General features: G+C 43.9%; 1 protein-coding gene across 6 annotated transcripts; it reads left to right on the top strand.

Annotated features, from left to right (window-relative positions):
• The first annotated feature begins 8,774 nt into the window (after positions 1-8,774).
• On the top strand, positions 8,775-15,620 carry LOC125550955 (proline-rich protein 36-like). Of its 6 annotated transcripts, none has more exons than XM_048714094.1 (3): positions 8,775-12,862; positions 13,285-13,458; positions 14,039-15,620. In XM_048714094.1, exon 1 carries the CDS (start codon positions 9,940-9,942, stop codon positions 11,407-11,409), a length of 1,470 nt encoding a protein of 489 aa, XP_048570051.1. In that variant the 5' UTR covers positions 8,775-9,939; the 3' UTR covers positions 11,410-12,862; positions 13,285-13,458; positions 14,039-15,620. The 6 variants fall into 6 exon arrangements, with proteins under 6 accessions (XP_048570051.1, XP_048570053.1, XP_048570049.1 ...); XM_048714096.1 differs by having other exon boundaries at positions 8,775-13,458; positions 14,039-14,134; positions 14,646-15,620; XM_048714092.1 differs by having other exon boundaries at positions 13,285-15,620.
• Positions 15,621-15,665: the final 45 nt, after the last annotated feature.

Genomic DNA, 15,665 nt, shown 5'->3' with positions numbered 1-15,665 from the left:
ATGGAGCAATTCCATGATTACAAGATGATTGATAACCATTCGGTATTGGACCAGGATCATGAGCTACAGAGCATCGCTAAGGAGCTGGAGCTCTTGAAGTGTGAGTTACCAGACAAGTTTGTCACAGGTTGCATTATTGCAAAACTTCCTCCTCAATGGAGGAACTTTACTACTTCTTTCAAGCACTTGAGACGTGAATTCTCTATTGAGGATGTCATCGGTCATCTAAGTGTTGAGCAGAACTCGAGAGCAAATGACTCATACATGAAAGGGACATAGGATTCTTCTAGAGCCAATGTGGTGCATAAGAATTTCCACAAGTTCAAGGGAAAGAACACCATCCAGCAGAATACTACCTTCAAGAAGAAGGGTAAGAAGAAAGATAAAAAGAGAAATGGCTGATTTACTTGTAGTTCAGAGGAACATTGGGCAAACAAGTGCCCAAACAAGTACAAGAAGCCAGGACAGGACTCCAAGTCTGTCAATGTGACTATGAGCAACAATGATGGGGCATCTGAGTATGGTAATCTATTTATCATACTTTCAGTTTTTCAATCCACCGATTGATGAGTTGACACAGGTGCAAATATTCATGTGTTTGTTGATATGTCTTTGTTCTTTTCTTACTAGGTCGCACGAGATTGCTCTGTCCTAATGGGAAATGGCTCGCATGCTTCTATTCATGGTGTTGGCATGATAGATCTGTAATTTATTTCGGGAAAGACCGTGCAACTGAAGAACGTGCAGCATGTCCGCGCCATCAAGAAGAATCTCATCAGTGGCCCCTTCTATAAAAGAAGGGCTTAAGTTAGTATTTGAGTCCAATAAAGTAGTCCTATCTCAATATGGACTGTTTGTTGGAAAAGAATATGATTGTGGTGGCTTGTTCCACCTTTCCCTAGCAGATTTTTGTGATAAAGTTGTGAACCAAATTCATTCTAGCATGAACGAATATGAGGTTTGGCATTCACATCCTTGTCAAATTAATTTTGGTTGTATGACGCGGCTAGCTAAGATGGATTTAATACCGAGTTTCACTTTAGCCAAAGGCTCTAATTGCATTCGTGTGTGCAAGCAAAGCAACCTCGTAAGCCTCACAAGCCTGCGAAGAAGAGACACCTGGCACCTCTAGAGCGCATAGAGTCAAATCTGTGCGAGATGAATGGTGTTGACTAAAGGTTCATAACATTGATTGACGATTCCACTAGATTTTGTTATGTGTATTTATTAAATACTAAGGACGAGGCTCTACACTACTTTAAAAGCTATAAGGCATAAGTTGAGAACCAACTTGAAAATAAAATAAAACGAGTTCGGTCTGATCATGGAGGTGAGTTCTTTTCTAAAGTTTAATTTATTATGCACGGAACATGATATTATTCATGAGAGGACTCCTCCCTATTCATCCCAGTTAAATGGGGCTGCCAAACGGAAAAGCCATACTCTAAAAGATTTTAGATACATCGGGTTTATCAAAGGCATGGTGGGGGGAGGCTGTATTGACAACCTGTCATGTCTAGAATAAAGTTCCCACGAAGGATAATGAGACTACTCCCTATGAACAATGGGAGAAAAAAGAACTATACTCTCTTACTTCGCTTGGGGCTATTTGGAGAAAGTCAATGTGTTGATAACCAAAAAAAGCATAAGTTGGGACCAAAGACTGTGGGCTGTGTTTTTCTGGGTTATGCCAAGCATAGCGTTGGCTATAGATTTCTAGTGGTGAAATCTGAGGTACGATCATGGAGTCTAAATATGCTATATTTTTAGGGTATTTTCCCCATGAGAGATATGCTAAGCACTTCTAGATTGGAATCTGATGAGAGTCTAAAGATGCTACGGGTTAATTGCGGTATGGTGTGATTGATATAAGTTGTATGTTAAATAGGTGCTATCCTATGGTGCCGTCCGTGTTGCATAAGCATGTGGATTTTCCGCTGTAGGGTTTTGCAATACGTTCATGATTCGCTTAGTAGTGGGTGGCGAGAGTGACAGAAGCGTATACCCGAGTAAGGGGGTTGTTGCGTATGGGAGTAAAGAGGACTTGTTACTTAATGCTATGGTTGGGTTTTACCTTAATGATCTTTAGTAGTTATGGATGCTTGCTAGAGTTTCAATCATAAGTGCATGTGATGCAAGTACGGAAAGTGTGTTAGCGTATGCCTCTGCCTCATTGCATATGATAAGTATCTATCGTGTTATATTCAATTTTCTATGGAAAATCTTTCTCTTTATGTTACAAAAAGATCTCTACTAAAACAAACTAACTTTTATTATCTAGCTAAATACTTCAAGTTTTATTCTTGCAAACTTATCATATTACACCTACAAAGTAGTTTTATTTTCTCCCAAAGCAGCGGACATTCTCATAATAGATTCTTTAACATAGGCATTAGAAGCATAGTTTTCATAGCAATATTTAAGTATGTCAAAAAATTTAGATTTGTAGAGAGTAATATCATACTTCTCAATCAAAGAAGCAACTTCATAAGCACCATTAAAAGCAACAAATTCTTCAATTTGTTCAATATCATAATAACTATAAACACCTTTGCCATAAGAAGATTGGATTTCATAAATAGGGAAGGTGTTTTTTAGGGTTCTCTGAGCAACAAGTAAAATCATAAATTTCACATAGATTCTAAGCATAGCATAGCAAACAATTTATTTGATTCCATACGAGTCCCACTTTTTGAGATAAATGGTGACGCACAAAATGAGCATGCCCATCTAATGATTTTCCCTCAACTAAACTAGTTGGGGTTTCAGCATGAGCACATATGGATCGAAGATGATCCAAGTAGAAAACTTTAAGTGGATCCATACCAATATATTTCTAGCAAGCAAATAGAAGGCACATGGCGACACAAGCAAAGATAGCAAATGAGCAAAAAGGCATACGAAAAAAGGCAGATATTTTTGGTGTTTTTCTGAAAAAAATTAGAAGTGGGGGAGAGGAAAACGAGAGGCAAATGGCAAATAATGTCAATGCAAGAGATGAGAGTTTATGATAGGTACTTGGTAGGCTTGATGTAGAATCTCCCCGACAAGGGCGCCAGAAATTCTTCCTGCTACTTTTGGAGCTTGCGTTGATTTTTCCCTTGAAGAGGAAAGGGTGATGCAATAAAGTAGAGATAAGTATTTCCCTCGGTTAAGAACTAAGGTATCAATCCAGTAGGAGGCACAAGCAAGTCCCCAATAGATGCACCTGCACAAATGAAAGTGCAACTATCCCTAGGTGGTTTTGGTAATTCTTAAGAACATATAGCTCATTGAGCTAATACTATTTCAAGATAAATATTTCAGGAAAACTCAATGATTGGCATGGCATGGATTAGAAATGTGGACCACTCAAAATGCTAAGGACAAAAGATTGGCTCAAGCTCTAAATCTCAAGACTCTAAATTTTATCTTTTAGTGATCCAAGATCACATTGAGTCCATGGGAAAAGCCAATACTATTAAAAGGGGATGAGGTGTTGCTTAATGGGTTACTTGCTCAAAATGCTTAGTGATATGCTACAAAACCCTCAACCACTTTCTCATATCCACATTTGTCCCAAACCAAAAGTCAAACTCAGCCCCACCGAAACTTTCCATCTGGCGCCACCGAGTTCAGTTGACATAGCCACTGCCATAAAACCCTAGTCTTTTCGGTCTCACCGATAGGGATCTCGGTCCCACCGAGATGGGATTGCAAACTCTCTATTTCCCTTCGTAACGTTTCGGTCTAACCGAGATGAGCGATCGGTCCCACCGAGTTCGCAATGCAAACTCTCTGTTTCCCCTTCGTAACGTTTCAGTCTAACCAAGATGAGCGAATCGGTCCCACCGAGTTTGCCTGACCAACTCTCTGGTTAGCTTATTACCAAAATCGGTCCCACCGAGTTTGTGTAATCGGCCTCACCGAGATTATGTTATGCCCTAACCCTAATGAAATCGGTCCCACCGAGTTGACGTGTCGGTCCCACCAAAAATCCTAACGTTCACATGTTGAACTAAATCGGTCCGACCGAGTTTCACAATTCGGTCTCACCGAGTTTGGTCAATTATGTGTAACGGTTAGATTTTGTGTGGAGGCTATATATACCCCTCCACCCACTCTTCATTAACAGAGAGAGCCATCAGAACATGCCTACACTTCCAACTTACATTTTCTGAGAGAGAACCACGTACACTTGTGTTGAGATCAAGATCTTCCATTCCAACCACATAAATCTTGATCTCTAGCCATACCCAAGTTGCTTTACACTCAAATCATCTTTCCACCAAATCCAAATTAATGAGAGAGAGTTGAGTGTTGGGGAGACTATCATTTGAAGCACAAGAGCAAGGAGTTCATCATCAACACACTATCTATTACCTTTTGGAGAGTGGTGTCTCCTAGATTGGTTAGATGTCACTTGGGAGCCTCCGTCAAGATTGTGGAGTTGAACCAAGAAGTTTGTACAGGCAAGGAGATCGCCTACTTCGTGAAGATCTACCCTAGTGAGGCAAGTCCTTCGTGGGTGAAGGTCATGGTGGGATAGACAAGGTTGCTTCTTCGTGGACCCTTCGTGGGTGGAGCCCTCCGTGGACTCGCGCAACCGTTACCCTTTGTGGGTTGAAGTCTCCATCAACATGGATGTACGATAGCACCACCTATCGGAACCACGCCAAAAATCTCCGTGTCTACATTGCGCTTGCTCCCTCCGAACTCCTCCCTTTACCTTCATGTGCAATGTTTTACATTCCGCTGCTATACTCTTAGACTTGCATGTGTAGGTTGTTTACTTGACTAGTGCTAAGTTGCTAAAATCTGCCAAGACTTAAAATTGGGAAAAGGCTAGATATTTATTTGGTCAAGTAGTCTAATCACTCCCTCTAGACATACTTTTAATCCTACAAGTGGTATCAGAGCTTTGGTCTCCATTTGACTTGATTTCCATAGCTTTTGGTGATCGTAGCCTTGGTTTCACAACCTAGGAGAGTATGGCGTCTAGCGAGGGAAATTATCACCATAGAGGTCCTTACTTTGATGGTACAATTTTTGCTAGTTGGAAGCATAAGATGAAAATGCATATTCTTGGACATAACCCCGCCGTTTGGGCTATTGTGTGTATTGGCTTGCAAGGTGAATTCTTTGATGGGAGAGAACCGAACCGTGAAGCTAGCGCGAAAGAGTTGAAGATGCTGCAATACAATGCTCAAGCTTGTGATATTCTCTTCAATGGATTGTGCCCCGAAGAATTCAACAAAATCAGCCGTCTTGAGAACGCAAAGGAAATTTGGGATACTTCAATTGATATGCACGAAGGTACCGACTCCATCAAGGAATCCAAATTGGATGTGCTTCAAAGTCAACTTGACAAGTTCAAAATGAAGGATGGTGAAGGTGTCGGTGAAATGTACTCTAGTCTTGCTCTCATCACAAATGAGATTGCCGGCTTAGGAAGTGAAGAGATGACCAATAGATTCATCATCAAGAAGATCCTAAGAGCCTTGGATGGAAAATATGATACCGTGTGCACATTGATCCAAATGATGCCCAATTACAAAGATCTCAAGCCAACGGAAGTCATTGGAAGAATTGTTACTCATGAGATGTCACTCAAGGATAAGGAAGAGCTTCACAACAAGTCAAGTGGTGCTTACAAAGCCTCATGTGATGCTCCCACATCATCAAGTGAGAAACAAGCCTTCAATGAAGAATTGAGCCTAATGGTGAAGAATTTCAACAAGTTTTACAAGAGTAGAAGCAAGGAAAGAAGTTCCAAGTCAAGGTCCTACAGTGACAAAAGATCTTCAAATCGTGAACGTAATTGCTACAATTGTGGAAGACTCGGACACTACTCCAATGAGTGTACGACTCCCTACAAAAGAAGATAAGATTCTCCCAAAAGAAGAAGTAGAAGAGAAGAATCACCACCAAGAGAGAGAAGGAGTGGAGATGACCATTATGAACGAAGAACATCACAGAGAAGCAAGGATTCAGAAAGGAAGGACAAATCATCAAGGAGCTACACAAAACGAAGACATCAAGCTCATGTTGGTGAATGGGTATCCGACTCCGACTCCGACAATCACTCCGAGAGAAGTTATCACTCCGACTCCGAATATACTCAAGATGAAGGTGTTGCCGGTCTAGCACTTGTGTCAACCAACTTCTATGACATATTTGAGTCGCCAAATGAAGGAATTGGAAGATGCTTCATGGCTAAAGGCCCAAAGGTATCACACCCCGAGTATGTTAATTTCAATAGTGATGAGGATGATTTACTTGTTGACAATTCTAGTGATGAAAACTATGATGAACTTGCTATTAATCATGCTAATCAAGATAAAACGAATGACGATGATTAGAAGGAGTTTGAGCGTCTAACTAAAGAACTAAACACTCTTAAGTTAGCTCATGAAACTACCTTGGAAAATCATTGAGAGCTTTTAAAGACTCATGAGAAGTTACGCTTCGACAAGCTTAACCTTGAGCAAGAGCATGGGTTCCTAAAAGCGATCAATGATGATCTTCACAAGAAACGTTCTTCTTACATTGCCAAGCGTTTACTCTTGTCTACTTACATGCCACAAGTTAAATCTAGCAACAAGAGTAAGAAAGATTCTTCTTCTAGTAGTAACAATAATCATGCTAAACCCAATGTTGTTGCTTCTAGTAGTTCTCTTGATTCCACTAATGATTCTCTTAGCCAAGTTACACTTGAGCAAGAAAATAACTTATTGAAGGGAATTATAGAGAAAGGTGTTTACAAGAGCCTTGCCGGAAGTAAGCAATTTGAGGAAATTGTACCCAAGCAAGGAAGACACCGGAAGAATCAAGGAATTGGTTTTGAATGAAGGTTTAATGCCAATGGAGTTGAGTAGGAAGAAGATCAATACCCCAAAATGAAGTTTGGTCCTCAACAAGAGAAGTATGATCCTACTTCTTTCCAAGAAACACAAGCTCAAGATGATCTTCCACCACAAGACCACAAGCAAAAAGGCAAGGACAAGCTTCAAGAGGAGATTAATGCATTTGAAGAAGCTCTCAAAGCCTTGGTCAAGTGGGTTCCCAAGACTACATCAAGTACGACTACAACTCCAAGGATTCCCATCAAGATGGTGTGGATCCCGAAGAAAAAGAACTAGAGAGTTCTTGAGGGTGACTCCGCCAACACACTTCACTCATATCTTTTAGCAAGGACACGTGCAAACAACTTCCATATCTTGCACTAGTTCAAGGAGTCCAAACCCTCTTGTTGATAAGACGAGGGACAAGGTAACCTAATGCTTTCATGGACATCATCTTATGTGAATATCACTCTATGTATATGGATATCCTTGTTTGTTCCTTGTGGTACTAACCCGTGTAGGCATTGAAAGTGCAACTCACTCTAATGGATTGCTCTAAATGATCTACATCAACATTGAGCATCTATGATACGTCCATTTTGCATCATACTTTTATATCGATATTGATAAGCACACTTCTTATACATCTTTTGGCACTCAAAAATGCGGTTTATTGAGATATGACCATCAATTCTTGCGGTGAAATGTTGAATATTTGAATGAAAATCATATAAAAGATCATTTACTCGTCATTTGATTATTTTGCAAAAAAGTGTGCAAAGGCACTATAATCGTCAAGATTCTGACTTTATGGCTAATGAGAAGGGAGAAGGGCATGAAAGAAATACATCAAGGACCTGAGCGAGAAGAAAAGAAGTAACCAGGGGCATGCCAAAGAAGTTGGAGGGATCATCTTGTGAAGAAAGAAGAGAAGTAGAAGGGCCAAAGAGCAAAGCGGCAGATCTGACTGAGGGGAACAAAATCCCTAGAATGCCTCTATTCCCCAGGGGGCCTGGCACATCTCTCCATCTCATCTCTTCCCCGCCTCCTTCTCCACCTCCGACCGCCGCCGCGGCCAGGCCGTCATGGCGGCGCGCCACCCAGCCAACCTCCTTCCTCCAACACCATCATCGCCTCCAGCTACCACGCCATCAGCACCTGCCGCTGCACCATCAACCGCGCCACAAACTCCACCGCGCCACCGCATCACCGGTGGGCCACCAACCAGCGCACCTCCCTCGCCCTACTACTCATCTTCTTCTCCCCACCACGTCCGAACTGTTGCCGCTCTTCTCTCCACGCCTATACTGCTGCTTCTTCTCCCCCTCGATATCCTGCTGCTCTGCTCTCTGTACCCTGCTGATGCCCCTCTCTCCTAGCACTGCTGCTGCACTTCTTCTGAAGCTTTTATCAAACCCAAGAGTCTGCTGCTGCTCCTCCCCTAACACAGCTGCTTCTTCTCCATCCCCACGCCGTTGCTTCTTCTCCAAGTCCCATGCTGCTTCCTTCTGCTTCAGGATGACACCCCTTTGCTGATTCTCTTCTCTGTATCTCAACCCCCACTGCTTGCTGCCCCTTCTCTCTTCTGCTCGCTGCTATATCTTTCCCTCTCTCTTCTCTGAATTTTCTGTAATTGGAGACATGTAGTACATGTAATATTCAGATTTGATAAGATCTTGCAACCTGACAATTGTTCAGCTTCATACTTGTAAATATTGTATCACAGATTGTGTATTCTCACTAGTTGAAGTGTTCTTGCTGTGTATTTGTGGTCTATCTGTCACCATATATGTGTATCCAACCTTGTGAACTTGTTTCATTTTGTAGTCTGTGTTAACTCAAGTATGTGTGATATATATACATATGTGTGTGCCAGTGATATAATACATTTATGTTCTGTCCTGCAACCTTGTTTTTTTCTGTTAAATGTTAGGTAGTTATATATATATGATCAGGTCTTTTTAATTCCCTAGCCGTTTGACGATTACTTGTGTTAGCATTTTATTTCTCAAGTTGAATGAAAATGCCAAAAGGATATTGAGATAATCTGAACCTTCCATTGCTACTTTGTCATTTTCTTTGTCGTCAACTTTGGTTAGTTTAGGCATATATTTCCTTGCAATCATCATCTAAATTCTGTCGCTTATCATTAGCCGAGCGTTGTTGCCGTCGCCTAGTCCCTGTGGAGAACACGACACTTGCAGTTTGGGTGAAATATCCAGCTGTACTTACAATTGATCATTTTGGCACCGTTGCCGGGGACTAGCATCGAGCAATTGTGTGAAGCTATAGACTAGGCTTAGTATAGTTTTTGTTTAAATTTCCAGTCAAATTTATTTCTGTGTTTCTTTTACCTTTTTACTTTTTGTTCCTTCGTCTTATTAGGGTACTAACCCTCTCACCAGTCTTTGATGTTTGTGATCGTGTGTAGGATATCTTACTATTTGTAGGCTCATTGACAGTTGCACTTGAACATATGGCTTTAGTACATGATCTTTGGTTGCCAAGTAGTTTGGACACGATGACAGGGCCAATTTGGCCATCTATTGAGGCCGAAATTTTTGAGTTGAGGCCTGGACTTATTGCTCTTGTCTTGCAGAATCAGTTTAGAGGATTACCCAATGAAGACCCTCATGAGCACATTAGTAATGTTCTGGAGTATGCCAATACAGTCCAGTACCATGGCGTTTCCCAAGATGCTATCAAGTGTATGTTGTTCACATTCTCTCTCAGAGATGCTGCTAAGGACTGGTACAATTCTTTGCCATCAAGATCATACACTTGGGGTGATATTTCGCAAGCTTTCCTGCATAGATATTTTCCACTTTACAAGCAAGCTCCATGTTAGAGTACGTAATGGGCCTAATGGGCCCGTTAGTCTTAGGGTTAATTAGAGATAAGAGTCGCTTTCTTAGGGGTCAAGTAAGCCTTGCTTGGGAGTCAAGTAAACCTCCCTATATAAAGAGAGGAGATGTATCAACCTAATCAAGCAAGAATTAAGAAGGAAATCCTTCCATCTTGCCCGGCCGTGGGCAAAAGGCCCCCGGCCGGCCTTCTTGCGCCCTCCTTCTAGCAGCGCCATAACAATTTGGTATCAGCTAGCTTCGGTTCGATCATGTCTTCACCGCTGCCCAACCCGTCTCTTCCGCTGCCGGTCACGACCGTCGCCCCGCTCCTGCCCGCGCCGGGATCCTCCGTCGCGCCCGCCCCCGTCGTCCTCACCCCGGAGGTGTCCGGGGCGCTGCGGGACCTAACACAGGCGGTCCAGGAGATCCACCTGTTCTTGGCCAGGTCCTATGGGCCGCACCCGGCTGCGCCGCCCATCACCGCCACCGCGCCGCCGTGGCTGCCGTGGCAGCCGCCGCACCAAGCGGCCCCCGCCGCGCTCGCCGGGCTGCTGCAGCAGCCGCTGCAGCTGCCATCCATCGCCCCGTCCTGGCTGTCGTGGCAGCCGCCGCACCAGGCGGCCTTCGCCGCGCTCGCCGGGCCACTGCAGCTGCTATCCATCGCCACCACCGCTCAGCCCTGGCTGCACTGGCAGCCGCCGCTCCTGCCGGCCTTCGCCGCGCCCGGCGCTCCGCCGCAGCAGCCGCTGCCGCTGCCCGGTGCGCCACCGCCGCAGCCGCTGCCGCAGCCACCGCCGGTTAGCTCCGGCCCCGCATCGACCGCGCCGGCGGGAGTCCCGCTCCACCAAGTCCAGTCCCCGCCGTCGCCGTCACCGCTTCCGTCTTGGATCGCTACCTGCCACGTGTCGGCGGCGGTGAGGCTGCAGGCTACTGCGCGCGGCCTCCTAGCGCGTCGGCGTGTGCGGGAGATGCGTGGTCTGCAGCTGCCGCTCCTCCAAGTTGCCCTTCGCTGCGCAAAGGACCTCGATCTCATCCGCTCCGCCGGGGATCTTGGGCATGCGGTTTCCCCCACGGGCAGCGGGCATGCTGTTTTCCCCACGGGCAGCGACCTCCAAGTCTGCGACATTGGCGGTTGGGGGGACGCACCCCTCCTCGTCATTCTCCATCGCAAGCCCCCCACTCTTCCCTGTGCGGTGCAGACCAACAGTCGTCCGGCAGGAAGAAGGCATGGTGTCACCGATAACAACGCACCACGTAGCACCACTGCATTCCGTCACCGGGCGCCGCAAGGGCGCCTCTGCTGGTCACTCTTGCGACCACTTCCAGGTGGCCATACACATGCACTCCTTTTGTCCAGATGGTGTCCATGGGATCCAGGTGGCTGTACACGTGCACGTTCGACGTGCGGATGGTATCCACTTTTTGTTAAGAGGTCCAAAATAAATCGTCCCAGTCCATTTCAGGTTGAGAATAATAAAACAAGCCGAGATGTAAAAGGCTTGTTTTTAGGTGTTAGGTTTGGGTTGCGTCGAGTCATGGTTATAAGTTTGTTAGGCTGCAGCTTGAGGACAAGCTGCATGTCCAGGTGGGGTGTAGTGTTAGAGTACGTAATGGGCCTAATGGGCCCGTTAGTCTTAGGGTTAATTAGAGATAAGAGTCGCTTTCTTAGGGGTCAAGTAAGCCTTGCTTGGGAGTCAAGTAAACCTCTCTATATAAAGAGAGGAGATGTATCAATCTAATCAAGCAAGAATTAAGAAGGAAATCCTTCCATCTTGCCCGGCCGTGGGCAAAAGGCCCCCGGCCGGCCTTCTTGCGCCCTCCTTCTAGCAGCGCCATAATGGGCCTAATGGGCCCATTACGTACTCTAACACTCCAATTCGTGACCAGATCCTCAGTTTTGTGCAAGATGGAAGTGAGAGCTTGTATGCAGCTTGGGAGAGATATAAGTATTTTCTTAGAAAATGTCCTAATCATGGGCAAAAGGATTGGTTAGTGCTTCAGATATTCTATAGAGGGCTGACACATGCTTCAAGAGGTCTTAATGATATTTCAGCTTGTGGAACAATCATGAACAAGACCGTTGAGGGTGCAATTATTCTCATTGAGAGCATTGCCTTCCACCAAATGCAATGGGGTTATGAAAGGCCTAGTTCAAATCCAAAGGTTGCAAGCTGTGTGCAATCAGAAGCTGTGTGTTCCATAAGTGAACAGAAATCATCCATAGTGCCTAATATTCAAAACCAGCATGTTTCATTCCAGGGACAACAACATCCAGAACTGAATTAGAGCCTCCATATAGAAACATTGATCTTACTTCAATTATCCTTGATGATGATTATGATATTTTCCAAGATGATGCAACCACTGTAGATCAGATGGATACCACAGTAGCAGATCCAATACCTCATGGCAATGAAACTGTTCAGAATGAGTCAAAGTTGCAAGAAGAGGTTTATGAGGAACCTACTCTGATTGACGCTAAGTTGAGACAGCAAGATATGGAGAAATTCACTTGTGTTAGTCAGCTATCTGACTGGCAGAATTTAGTCGTGTCACCAATTGCCCACACTTGTGTTACAACTGTATCTGGACTATTTGTCAAGAAGAAATCATTAGCTCCACCAGTGGTTACCTCTATCACAGTTAAAGAGAGTATCTCAGAGAAGAATAGTGAAGATGAGATTCCAACTCGTGCACATACAATTAAGCAAGTCGGAGACATTCCAAGGAGAGAGATACAAGAGGTTGAGTTAAATTTAGAAGAGTTGATACTTCAATATCCTGAGAAGATCCCATGTGTTGCTGAGCTGCATGACTGGTGGAAGTCATCGGTGTCACTGTTGAAACTTAGCAATGATGGTGATGAGGAGAACATTGCTCAGGAAGACAGCGAGGTAGTGATCTCAGCACCCCTACCAGATCATGTTAGTGAATATTCACAGATGGGGACACTTCAGACTCAATTAAGTGTTGCTGGTAGTAGCACCATAGAAGATCCAGAGGAAGAGAGACCTCAGATTGAAGATGTACTCGAAGCCAAGGCAGAAGACGATCCAGAGATCGAACAACCAAGTAATCAAGTTGAATACTCTTCATCTACTACTCTTGAAGAAGCAAAAGAAGCTGCTGTAGATGAACTTGAAGAACCAGAAATTCATTTGCCTATTGTCACATAAGAGCGTGATGTAGCAGGTTTATCTAATCCTCTTGATGATATGAGTCCATATGAATTGTTTGCTACTACCTTGCATTGCATGATGCCATCTGTTAAAGTAGATTTGAAAAATTATTTGCTTGGATATGATCATATATACCTTGTTAGTGGCATTACTCACATTAGCGATGATCATAGTTACTTTCATCGTGCTAGACCTATGCTTAATGAAACATATCATTCTCATACTAGTCTTGAGCTTAATGATAAATGTCATCCTCATGTTAGTGTTGACCTTGTTGATTTCTATCACCCTAAACATGTGCTTTATAGCTACGCTTATGTAATTGGCCACTCGATTGATGACTTGGAGGGTATTATCCCTACCACTCGCATTGTCTCTTTTGTTGAGTACCTTTTTAGGTTTTTGCTTCTGCACTGTTCACTTCATGCTGACCAGGTTCGAGGTGACATTCCTTGGGACCCTGGTGGACTCAGAGCACGGTGAAGAGGAGAAGCAATGGGGCACACATATGGAAGAGAGAAGCTGGAGAAGGCATGAGGATTGAGATGCAAAAGGAGAGGAGCTGCAGTTGGTGAGGTGATCGAGCGAGTGCTACATCATCAAAGCCCGGTGAGCTGTTTCATGACCCATTTTGAAATCATCATCCATTGATGCTTGCTGAATTAAATTGCTATTTGGGTTGCTTGTGCCATTTCTTAAATGTTGTCCCACTGAATTTCACCTTTGACATATGGTGCTTGATGAGAATATGCGAACTGATTGTTGAATGCCTTGTAAACTAGTGATCTACACCCTGTTTGCTCTGCTGAAAGTAGTGAAAGCTATTAGTTTTGAGTGCTCAAATCCCTAGTGCACTAGTAAACTTAATCATTTTCTGCTTTTACCTTGATACACTTAGATCATTAAGTTTTAGATGTTGAGTTTGTGCCTATTGTGTTCCCATTGAGAGCAATCACTTTACCACTATGGACTAGTATGCTATGTTCCCTGGATCGGTAGCATGTGAACCAGACATGGAGAAGTGATGATTCTTGTTTTTGTGCTTATGCATTGTTCATTTAAGATAAGTAATAATGAATAAATAAGTCTGACTACCTACAGTAGCATGTCATGTTCCCTTGATCGGTGGCACGTGAAATTGGGTTAGCTTGGGCAGTAATTAATAATAAAAATGTAATTGTCGAACCAGGTGTTCTCTGGATTGGTGGTATGTTCCTTTGGGGAGACAAACAAAAAAACTAATAATTGGTCGAGCCGGGTGTATACCATGTTCTCGGGATCGGTGGTATGTTCCTTTGGTGAGATTGATAAAATATTACCATTGCTTTATTTCTATAAATAAGTGATCTGATCACAAGTTTATGTTGTTTTTGTTCTTGGGATCATGCTCTCTTTAGGAACCTTTGGCGCAATCATCATTTGAACTAGTTGATCTTCTTTTATCATTGTAAACGTTTAAAATGGTCAAGTCTACCAGTATCCTACCGCTTTGAAGCACTCCTAACTATTAATTTTCACTAGCTAAGTCCAAAGCATGCATTGTTTAGAGATCTACTTCACTTGGCATTCTCTAGTCAGTTCTCTATTCACTATCGAGTTCGTGTCATATGCCTTTACTTGAGGACAAGTAAAGATTTAAGTGTGGGGGAACTTGATAAGCACACTTCTTATACATCTTTTGGCACTCAAATATGCGATTTATTGAGATATGACCATCAATTCTTGCTGTGAAATGTTGAATATTTGAATGAAAATCATATAAAAGATCATTTACTCGTCATGTGATTATTTTGCAGAAAAGTGCGCAAAGGCACTATAATCGTCAAGATTCTGACTTTATGGCTAATGAGAAGGGAGAAGGGCATGAAAGAAATACATCAAGGACCTGAGCGAGAAGAAAAGAAGTAACCAGGGGCGTGCCAAAGAAGTTGGAGGGACCATCTTGTGAAGAAAGAAGAGAAGTAGAAGGGCCAAAGAGCAAAGCAGCAGATCTGATCGAGGGGAACAAAATCCCTAGAATGCCTCTATTCCCCAAGGGGCCTGGCACATCTCTCCATCTCATCTCTTTCCCGCCTTCTTCTCCACCTCCGGCTGCTGCCGCAGCCAGGCCATCGTGGTGGCGCGCCACCCAGACAACCTCCTTCCTCCAACACCATCATCGCCTCCAGCTACCACGCCATCAGCACCTGCCGCTGCACCATTAACCGCACCACCAGCTCCACCGCGCCACCGCATCACCGGTGGGCCACCAACCAGCGCACCTCCCTCACCCTGCTGCTCATCTTCTTCTCCCCACCACGTCCAAACTGCTGCCGCTCTTCTCTCCACGCCTATACTGCTGCTGCTTCTTCCCCTCGATATTCTGCTGCTCTGCTCTCTATACTCTGCTGCTGCCCCTGTCTCCTAACACTACTGCTGCACTTCTTCTGAAGCTTTTCTCAAACCCAAGAATCTGCTGCTGCTCCTCCCCTAACACGGCTGCTTCTTCTCCATCCCCACGCTGCTGCTTTTTCTTCAAGTCCCCTGCTGCTTCCTTCTGCTTCAGGATGACACCCCTTTGCTGATTCTCTTCTCTGTATCTCAACCCCCACTGCTTGCTGCCCCTTCTCTCTTCTGCTCGCTGCTATCTCTTTCCCTCTCTCTTCTTTGAATTTTCTGTAATTGGAGACGTGTAGTACATGTAATATTCAGATTTGATAAGATCTTGCAACCTGACAATTGTTCAGCTTCTTACTTATAAATATTATATCACAGATTGTGTATTCTCACTAGTTGAAGTGTTCTTGCTGTGTATTTGTGGTCTATCTGTCACCATA

The sequence above is a fragment of the Triticum urartu genome, chromosome 4, assembly GCF_003073215.2.
Source record: "Triticum urartu cultivar G1812 chromosome 4, Tu2.1, whole genome shotgun sequence".
NCBI lineage: Eukaryota > Viridiplantae > Streptophyta > Magnoliopsida > Poales > Poaceae > Triticum > Triticum urartu.
This window is presented reverse-complemented; position numbering and strand designations above follow the sequence as displayed.

Coding starts and splice junctions, on each gene's coding strand:
- LOC125550955 (XM_048714094.1), top strand. CDS start 9,940: ATGTCTTCACCGCTGCCCAACCCGTCTCTTCCGCTGCCGGTCACGACC.